The following is a 10,560-nucleotide window of genomic DNA, read 5'->3' as shown; positions in this document are numbered from 1 at the left end:
TCAAAATTTTTTTCTTCTTGTTTTATAAAAATAATAGTTTTTTTTAATTACCGTTTCACTTAGGGGGGAGTACTGTGGGGATCGCAGCACGATAAATGCGGTTCCTGTAACTACGCGACTTTTCTCTTGCACGAAAAGCGAGATACTGAATGCGTGACGTTTCTCTATCTTACGTGAAGAGAGATAGAGAGATAGAATGTATGTTCGCGTACTGTTCAGTTGCGCTGGAACCACGAAATGCTAAGCACGCACTGGGCGTAAATATATATAATTTAAAGTTAAATAAATCAAAGTTTATTAATAAAATATTGTTTATTAAATACAATTAATTTGTCCACAATTGTGGAGATTCCTTCTGATCTTCTTATAAACATTTATATTAATAAAAATCCCACATAGAGATCAGTGGTGCCTCCATCTAACCACAAAATTGTTAATTTTTATTAAATAATTTTCCGGTTCGTAACATAACTTTTCTAGTCACAATTGTGTTTTGGTTTATTTAAAATATTTATCAAGTAAATTTGAACTAAATGTTAATTTATAAAATACGGAAAAGAGGTGTATTTTTAAGTCTATTTTAAATATAAACTAATAAATTCATTTTATGAAATAAATATACATACATTTATATCATATAAAAAAGTATTATATTTATAACATACATCAGATGAAAATGATTATTAAAAATTATATTCAACCATCGAGTTCGATTTGTTGAAGAAGGTCGGGATCTGAAAAAAAGAAGACATATTATATAGAATATTGTATATAATGACATTTAGAAATAGATTAAAAGTGTACAACTGTTAATGTATAATAGTCCAGTCAAATTAGTCGAAAAACAAAGCATATCATGTTTTAACTCAGGTCTTCAATTTTGTTTGCTTAAACCCTTTATTTTGGGGTAAAAATAAGGTACCTAAATTTGGTACTTCGAACTCCTACCGGAACCTAAAAATTTTTTAAGAAGTAGGTGCAAAAATCAGTTTTTTTCAAATTACCGCCTTCTATGACATTTTAGCATAAAAATAGTTATTATAAAAAAGAAAGTTTATAAAATTCTGAGCAATTTGATAAAAAATGAACCCTGTAGCTCAAAATTGACCGAGATATAGTTTCCGCAAAAAACCCATTTTTTGAGATTTGAAAAAACTGATTTTTTGACCCTACTTCTTAAAAAAATTTAAGGTTCTGCTAGGAGTTCGAAGTACCAAATTTAGATACTTTATTTTTACCACAAAATGAAGGGTTTAAGCAACAAAAATTAAGGTCCTGAGTTACAACATCTAAAAATTCTAACTTGACTGGACTATAAACTAAAGACAAATTTGCCAATTGAAATTCAATATAGGAAAATATTAAGGAAGCAATTAAGAATTAAGGCTGAATAAAAGTCGTGATAAAGTCTGAAATTCTGCCTTCAGCTAAAATTTGCAGTTAATATATTATTTAGCTTAGTCATCATTCAAAATGACGTCAATTTCAAATATTATTGTCATTGATGAAATTATAAAAAAAAATTTGACGAAAGTCTGACGATTAAGAATTTTAGAAAAAACTATATCTACTAACTAACATTATTGTTTACTGATATTATTATATAAATATTTGTAAATTTTTGCGAAATATGTTAGCAATTCCAATAAAAGTCAAATTGACACTCATATCAAGATGAGTACTTTGGAAATAAGAAAATAAAAAGGGTACGTCAAACATGTGAAATGTAAACAAGCATGAAACGAAAACAATATATGCCCATTTTTTGCACTTCATATTTGAATAGAAAATAAAACTGTCGTTTTCTTTGTGAAAATGGTAAATTGATTTATTGGACTAGGTTACTATACCTTATTTAACTAATTATATAAACAAATAAGTACAATTATACTGAAATGAAAGTTACACTGAATTAGCAATATTTTCAAGATTAGGAAAAATTTAACCGTTGGAGTATACCTGACGTACGGACGGACAGAACATATGCGGGGGAGAAAGAGTTGAGCGATTGGATGGTCACATGTAAAAAAGGGTAAAATTCTGAAATTATATCCCTTCCCCACAGTGGCCCTCAAGCATCGACAGGTTCGACTAAAATGGATCCAAAAATTGACTGAACAAGCTTTTAGAAGACTATTCGTAAATGTAAAAACTGGTATTCATAAAATCCTAGCTGATCGTTTTGTCGAAAAAACTTAAAATTACATTTTACGAAATGTATTTTTAGCATTGTATTATATACTGTTCAATAATCAACAATTATATCTGTAATGTTCATTGGTAAACCATTTTAGTGTACAGTAAGTACTCACTAAGCATTAGTATATTTAACTTATAGTAAAATACATACAAAAGCTTGTAGAATAGCTCATTAGATTACTCTTTATAGACGATAAAACAACTTTGCCTGAAATCAGAACCAATTTTTTTCGAAATATTTTTTTTAAACTGCGTTTTGCAATAATTTTCCATATTTTATGATTACCATTGAGCTTAATTTACCATTTAAGCTTTATTTATCTATTTATATTCAAGTTGAAATTTCATTCATTCATCCATTCATATCAGTGTATTCGTGCATTAGTTTTGTAACTTCTTGTAATAACTGACTGATTAACTTATAGCTTGCGCGCAAGACCAATTGCTTTTTCTCCATTTTAAAATGAGTTCTCATGAGGAGAACCGGAAGAAAACATGTGCACAATGCGGTCGGAAAATTGCTTTTGGAAAGGTTAAACCAGAAAAGTTTCTTATAAACGAAAAGTTAACTAATTTAATTAAAAAATTAATCAATAATATTTTTTATTTAAATGATGAGAAATTTTTATTGAGCATTTGTAGAACATGCTATCTTACACTTCTAGATTACGAAAAAGGTATCTTTAAAAGGCCCATTTAAATTAAAATTGTTGTTGCTAAATTTTTTAATTAGATTAGTTAACTTTTCGTTTATAAGGAACTTTTCTGGTTTAACCACTTTAAAAGCAATTTTCTGACTGCATGGTGCGCATATTTTCTTCCGGTTCTCCTCATGAGAACTCATTTCAAAATAAGGAAAAAGCAATTGATTTTGCGCGCAAGCAATAAGTTAATCAGTCAGTTGTTACAAGACGTTACAAAACTAATGCACGAATACATTGATATGAATGGATCGAATTTCAACTTGAAGAATCTAAATTAAGTTTAATAGTAATCTTAAAATATGAAAAATTATTGTAAAACGCAGTTTAAAAATATTTTGAAAAAAATTGGTTTTGATTTCAGGCAAAGTCGTTTTAGCGCCTATAAAGAGTAATCTAATGAGCTATTCTGCAAGCTTTTGTATGTATTTTATTATAAGTTAAATATACTAATGCTTAGTGAGTACGTACTGTACACTAAAATGGTTTACGAATGAACATTACATATATAATTGTTGATTATTGAACAGTATATAATACAATGCTAAATATACATTTCGTAAAATGTAATTTTAAGTTTTTTCGACAAAACGATCAGCTAGGATTTTATGAATACCAGTTTTTACATTTACGAATAGTCTTCTAAAAGCTTGTTCAGTCAATTTTTTGAACCATTTTAGTCGATCCTGTCGATGCTTAAGGACCACTTTGTCCCACACTTTTTCCCACATAGGTCCTCTTCGTCCGTGCGTCAAATATACTCAAATGGTTAAATTTTTCATAACCTAGACAAATAAATTTAATTATAATAAAATGAAAAGTACTATGAAATAGTACTTTTCATTTCATTATAAAAAATAAAAAAAATCAAGGAAAACCACCATAATTAAAATGAAAATGATAATTGCCGAATAGCACGGGATATAACTATATATTGTAGCTGTTCTTCGAAAAAATAAAAAAATTTACAATCCAGTAAAATTCGTATGGTAATAATGCGGTCAATACGGGCGAAGTCCCAATTGTCATGTCATCTTTTGGTTAGAAATTACAATCTTTATTTTAAATAAAGTGAACGATATACCCAGATAACACAATTTCTTACATGGAGATTGACACGGTATTGCATGGTAATTTTGACAATATTATATTGCAATATTTAGTCAAGTTTCTTGTAAGATTGAGAAGTAATAGTAAGCGTAAAAATGACAAAGGCTAGCTAAAGGCTAGCCGAAGGTTAACTTAAGCAACTAAAAAACCTATGTGAAATTTAGGCTAGGGTGTAGCCAGGAACTGGCACAAGACTGGCTTATGAACATATTCCAGAGTCATGTCAATGCTGGCAAAACCGTGGTCAATACTTTTTTTCGTTAATCTTTACCTTTCGAGCACTGGCAGCACCCTGGCTTCCGGTTTTGAGACCTTTTTGGTCTCTAAATCGCAGCTTTCGAAATTCGAATTTTTCGATTAAAAATCTAAAAAGACTGAAACGCTGCGAACACCCTGGTTTCTGCTTTTAAGAACTTTTCAGCCTTTAAACCGCGGCTTTCAAACTTTGAATTTTTACATTGAAAATCTAAAAAAAGAGGAACCCTGGGAACTCCCAAGCTTCCGGTTATAAGACCTTTTATGCCAATAAATCGCAGCTATCGAAATTCGAATCTTTACACTGAAAGTCTAAAAAAATAGGAACTTTGGGAACACCCTGGCTTCCGGTTTTAAGATCTTTTTAGCCTCTAAATCGCAACTTTCGAAGTTAGAATTTTTACATTGAAAATCTAAAAAAATAGGAACTCTGGGAACACCCTGGCTTCCGGCTTTAAGACCTTTTTAGCTTCTAAATCGCAGCTTTCGAAATTCGAATCTTGACATTGAAAATCTAAAAAAATAGGAAAACTGGGAACACCCTGGCTTCCTGTTTTAAGACATTTTAAGCCTCTAAATCGCAACTTTCGAAGTTAGAATTTTTACATTAAAAATCTAAAAAAAATAGGAACCCTGGGAACACCCTAGCTTCCGGCTTTAAGATCTTTTTAGCCTCTAAATAGCAAAACTTCCTAAGTTAGAATGATTACATTGAAAATCTAAAAAAAATTGGAATCTTAGGATCACCCTGGCTTCCGGTTTTAAGATCTTTTTAAGCCTCTAAATCGCAACTTTCCAAGTTAGAATTTTTCGATTAAAAATCTAAAAAAATAGAAACTCTGGGAACACCCTGGCTTCCGGCTTTAAGACCTTTTCAGCCTTTAAACCGCGGCTTTCTAACTTTGAATTTTTACATTGAAAATCTAAAAAATCGGACAAGTGCGAGTTACACTCGAACTGAAAACGAGCGTTCCGTACTCGAAGCGAACTTATTTGGTATAAAAACATATTTAAAATTTTTTTTGTTTTTATACCAAAGGAGGAACAATTTTCTTAAATTTTTTTTTTAAATTGTTCCTTTTTGTATCACATATATTATTTAACATACAACACATATTTTTTAAACATTTGTTTTTATACCAAATAAGTTGGTACTTGTTCGATTTTTCTCGTTTTTTGCGGAAAAATAAATTTTTTTATTAAATTTATCATTTTTTTCAAAAATTTGATAAAAATTGATCATCAACTCCAATCGCGCTTACATTTTTTCCCTGTATTTTACACGCAAAAATACAGTTTTACAGCAAATATGAACAGTTTGGGGTGAATATTATGTGCGCTAGGGAGAATAAATCATTTTTTTCTAAATTTTTGATTTTTCCTTGACAACGCTATGTAAATTGATCCAAATCAAGTTCGCTATATTTTTCCTGTAATTTTCACGTTAAAATACGTAAGTGTGCTAAATTTGAGCTCTTTATGTCAAAAGATGTGGCCGCTAGGGGGGGTACATAGTCATTTTTAGGCATTTTTCGTAAAAATTAATGGTTTTTCCTTGACAACACTATGATAATCAATTCCTATCTATAATGGTTAGAACAATAGGAACTCCCTGGCTATTTGTTTTAAGACCTTTCAACCTCTAAATTGCTGCTTTTTTATTTTTTGCTTCACAATCTAAGACGATAACATTTTTGAAAACACGGGATACAAATTTTCTTTACTTTTTGACTTCTTTTTACGCTCTTCAAGAGAAGGTATGTATGTTTTTAAGTTATAAGACATGCTCGATGTTTTATTCGACACACATATAGTGTTCTAAAAACGTTTAAAGATTGTGTTTTAGAAAAAAATGCTTTTTTTTCTTAGGGGAAGGAATGTTTTTAAGATGATTGAACAAAACACATAAAAACAACCATTCATAAGTAATTTAGTCTGATTTTAAATTTTGTAGGGAATTAAAACTTTTTTATTTTTTTTTTGTTCCAGACGTGAACACTTCTGAGCTTTATGAATATATACAAAATTTATATATATATATATATATATATATATATATATATATATGCGTATAAAATTATAATAATTACATATTTATTATATTTAATCATATTTTACGAATAGAATTCACTTGAAGTTAAATACAAGTTCAAAGATATGAATCAACAAATTGTCCCTTTTCATGCGGACGTACACAATTATTTGACATTAAACAATTTAACATTTGGCATTTTTAAAATATTAGTATTAAATATGATGAAAAAATTCCAGGTAAATTTCTGCCTGTAATTTGTACTCATTGTCAGCCAAAATTTTGGCGATTATATTAATATATGCGTGCCAATTTACCACTGAAAAAAGTCTTTTTTTGCTGACCCAAAATTTTTTTTTATTTTTAATTAATTTTCATTCATTTTCAATACCATTTACTGGCTGTGAAACAAATGTTGAGATTGTGTTTTCCTTTTGAACACTTATAAAGAAGAACGAAGTCGCCTTGGCACAAATTGAGGTAGTTTAATATTTTTGATAAGCTTATCAATGTCATCAACTTTGCTGTAAATAGAATAACGTTCATCTGAATGAGACGCATCAAACCAAAGAATCAAGAGAGCTTTGAATACACCGATAAATACGCAATGCATGAGATCTATTGCTGTTGTTCTAATCCAGTGATACACTAAGTTAGTCAAAATAGTAGGGCATTTAACTCCGCAAACTGGCTTGTTAGGGGTTGCTTTTGCTGCCTGGCGTAATGTCTCTTCTTCAGTTCTTAGTTTAAGATTTCTTTGATGTGAACAAACCTGAGTGCCTCCTTCCCTTTTCCCTTGTATGTTGCACTTTTGACAACCAAATTTTCCATTGTACTGTTTCATATTAAGAAACAATGCTTTTGCTGGAAGATCGGGGTATAGGGGTAACAAAAATTGGTTAGGTGAAGTTTTAGAATCTCCAAACCATATCTCTGCTAAAATAAGATTTTCTTTACGAAATCTTTGCTCGTAGGGCAATTCATTTACTACCAAATAAAATGGCAAGAATGAAAATCTGGACGATTTGAAAACGTTCACACCATCGGTGTACCAGGAAAACGAAATATTGTTTCGATCAGATAAAAAGTTTCCATCTTCAGACAATTCTTTATAAATTCTTCCGTCATATATATCTTCAAGATTTTCTTCATTCAATTTAACTCTGTTAAATCTATGTAGCAATTTTTGACGGAAACCTTCTTGCTTGTAAAGAGCTTTAACTTGATCTTTAATGGAAATTGTTAAGAAATAGATCTTCTTCAGCATCGAAATATTCTGTTATAAATAAAATATTTAAAATTCACATTTATAATATATTCCTATTAATGTATTAGTAATTTTCTAAAATAAATAAACCTACGGAGAAAATTGACTTAATTTACTTTAGTTTTACAAAAAGAAAAGTACGAGTTGGATAGAGTACTCAAATTCAGATCATACAGAACATACAAGTTATTGTATAAAGTGTATCGAAGTTGGGAACACTTTTAAATAAGTTGATCATCATTGACAAAAATTCAGAAACCGTCGCCGTCATATAGTGACACTAAAATTAATTATTGTGTCGACATCATAGTCGACGTCATATAGTGAAACAATAGGTTTAGAAAGTTAGAACCTATGTCCTGTTGTAATCTGACAATTTTAGAAATTTAGAATCGTATTGCACTGTGACACGAAACTTTAAAAAATATAGAACCGTGTCATGCATGTCGCAACATCATGTAGAACTAGGAAATTTGCAAAAAAAATTTGGGAAATTACATTCAACGTGTCCATTGGTTACTTTTAGATTTTTATTTATTTTAAGCGTAAGCGTTTAGAAATACAGAAATTTATAGCTTTGTGATTCAATAAGAATAATTATGAGAATTCCATGTTAGAGAATTTTTGCCAGTGAAGATTAAATGCTGCAACCGGTGTTGTAGTGTTTCTTTATAAATAAGAGAGTTAGGGTACGGTCACACTAGCTCATGCATGCAGAAACGTTTGGCCGGTCACACTTCAACGAAATCTAGTGAATGTTTAGTAGCTTTTTAGTAATTTTCCAAAAATTTCGGTTTTAATTAGGAGGTTACTAAACATTTACTAAATTTCGTTGAAGTTCCCGCATAAATTCGACCCTGCTTTCTCTCCCGCTTGCTCCCGCGCGAAGCCGGAATCGAGTCGTCACAGTTGATTTTCAAAGCATCGATCGGGCGCAACACGGCTTCACATTTTTAATTATAATATTGCTTTGCGTAAAGTTAAATAGTTATTACTTTGCGAATATTGTAGGCAATATTGCCTCAATATTGCAAACACGATTTTTATAATTAAATAAGTTTTGGAACATCAGTGTTATTCTCATAAACCAAAAATGGAAAGTCGATTAAATTACGTTTTAAATGTAATTCGCACTATCCCTATGTTTTTTCTTTTTAATTAATTTAAGTTTAATTAATTCAAAATCAAATCAATATTGATTTTTTCTCGTTTTTTCTCTTTAAAAATCAAGAATTTTTAAAGAGGTTCATATTAACAGGTAAAAAGGTAAGTTTTACTTTGACTTTTTTATGATATAGCTGTTAGAGCTTCTCGTCCTTTTCTGACTTTGCAGGACAACGTTTTTAAGGACGTTCGCCTGGAACCTATCTCGTCTTTTTCTGCGATCTTGACGCGCCTCCTCACAAAACACCAAGCCTTTGTAGAAGCGTTCGTCCTTCTTCTTTGCCTCTTCATGCTTGCCTTTGACCTTCTGCACTATAAGTGCTAGGTTCTTCAGGCCGTCCTTTATCGTCATGTTGACGTTTTCCTGCACTTCGCATGACTTGAGCATTCTGCTCACTTCTACCTCGATGATGTCAAGGCATTCTGCCTCCTCTAGTCGCAGCTGGACGCACTTGTCACGGTCCCTATTACTGCTCTCCATGTCCTCTGCAGAGGCGTTGCTTAAAACGCTGCCGCAACTACCCACACTTAGAGTACTTCGTCTCCTCGATTTTCCTCCATCAATTCGTTCCACAACAATTCGTGGTACACTTAAAGCGGTTTTGCCCTCCTGCATCCACCGGCCATCGCCCCTACGCGATCAGAAACCCCGCACGGGAAATTTTTTTTCGTCCATCATCCAACAGTGGGATTTTTGTTTTATTGCGACACAAAAAGATTATCAATTGTATTTTTTTTTGTTTCTTTTAAATCTAAGAGAATTTAAAAAATGTTTATATATGTTTTTTTTAAATTGAAAATATTTTCAAACGCTTTTTAAATAGTTTAAATATTTTGAAAAAAAATTTAATTTAAAAAAGAAAATTTTTTTAATAAATATATTTTTCACCCTCATACAAAAAAGAAGAAGGAAAAACGTCTAAATAAATATAAAGAAAAACAGAAATGTGTAGGTAGCTGAAGGAAAAGGAGTATAATTTTAATCACTAGCATTATTTGCCAGTCACAATGAAATGTCAAGCAGTTAATTGTACAAAAAAAACCTGAAGCTCTTCCCTTTATATATAAAGAAAAATGAAAGAAGAATAAGAGAGGGAAAGGAAGAAAGAAAGAAAATGCATTCTCCCTGTTTCTTGAGGATCAAGAGTCATCGTTAACTTTAATTAAAAAAAACTTTTTCATTATTTGTTACATTTTGAGAAACAGAAGAAAAAAATGACAATTTTCATTGAACTTAATGTTAGAAGTATATAGATACATAGAAAGAGAGAGAGAGAGAGAGAAAGAGAGAAGAATTCATCTCTCAATCAGCTTAATTGGTGACGTAGAGTACTTGGAGAAATAAGTACGTCCGTTTCTCACACTTAGTGCTGGAGAATGCAAGGAACAAATGCATGCTCTCATAAATTAATTATGTTTTTCTTTTTAGCGAAAGTGACAAACATGGAAATTGATGTAGCGGGTGGAAGCAAGCAAACAAAACATCGGGTGGTTTGGGGAGGAGAATGGAGAAGGTCTAACAGTATAAATCAGAATGGCACAAAAAACAACGATTTTTCATAAAAAATTCTAATTCGATATTAATTAAAATTACAAGCCTCAGATCGACTTTAAGATATAAAAAAGTCATTTTAGTTAATTTACATGCCAAAAAAATTGAAAAATTCGATTATTTTTATTTTAACAAAATTTAATTGTTTAATCAATATTTTACTTCAAATAGCTAATGTTATTAGATATTAAATTTATTTTATTAATTCTGTAATGAGAATAATTCTATAAAAATATAATCAAGAAAATATATTTCAAATATTTCAGAATCGAACTAATTG

At 30.5% G+C, this 10,560-nt stretch overlaps 1 protein-coding gene across 5 annotated transcripts in view; it reads right to left on the bottom strand.

The window, feature by feature from the left end:
* Positions 1–293: 293 nt before the first annotated feature.
* The window catches only part of LOC127276942 (neural cell adhesion molecule 2), a 1,005,192-nt gene continuing 994,925 nt past the window's right edge, over positions 294–10,560 (bottom strand). For all 5 annotated transcript variants that reach the window (XM_051297698.1, XM_051297696.1, XM_051297701.1 and 2 more), the window contains one exon: positions 294–734. In XM_051297698.1, the coding sequence (XP_051153655.1) occupies positions 697–734 (38 nt within the window). In that variant the 3' untranslated portion in view covers positions 294–696. The remainder of the gene's footprint in view (positions 735–10,560) is intronic.

The sequence above is a fragment of the Leptopilina boulardi genome, unplaced genomic scaffold (genome assembly GCF_019393585.1).
Source record: "Leptopilina boulardi isolate dan_hultmark-lab unplaced genomic scaffold, ZJU_Lbou_2.1 LbouV2_161, whole genome shotgun sequence".
In the NCBI taxonomy this organism is placed as follows: domain Eukaryota; kingdom Metazoa; phylum Arthropoda; class Insecta; order Hymenoptera; family Figitidae; genus Leptopilina; species Leptopilina boulardi.
This window is presented reverse-complemented; position numbering and strand designations above follow the sequence as displayed.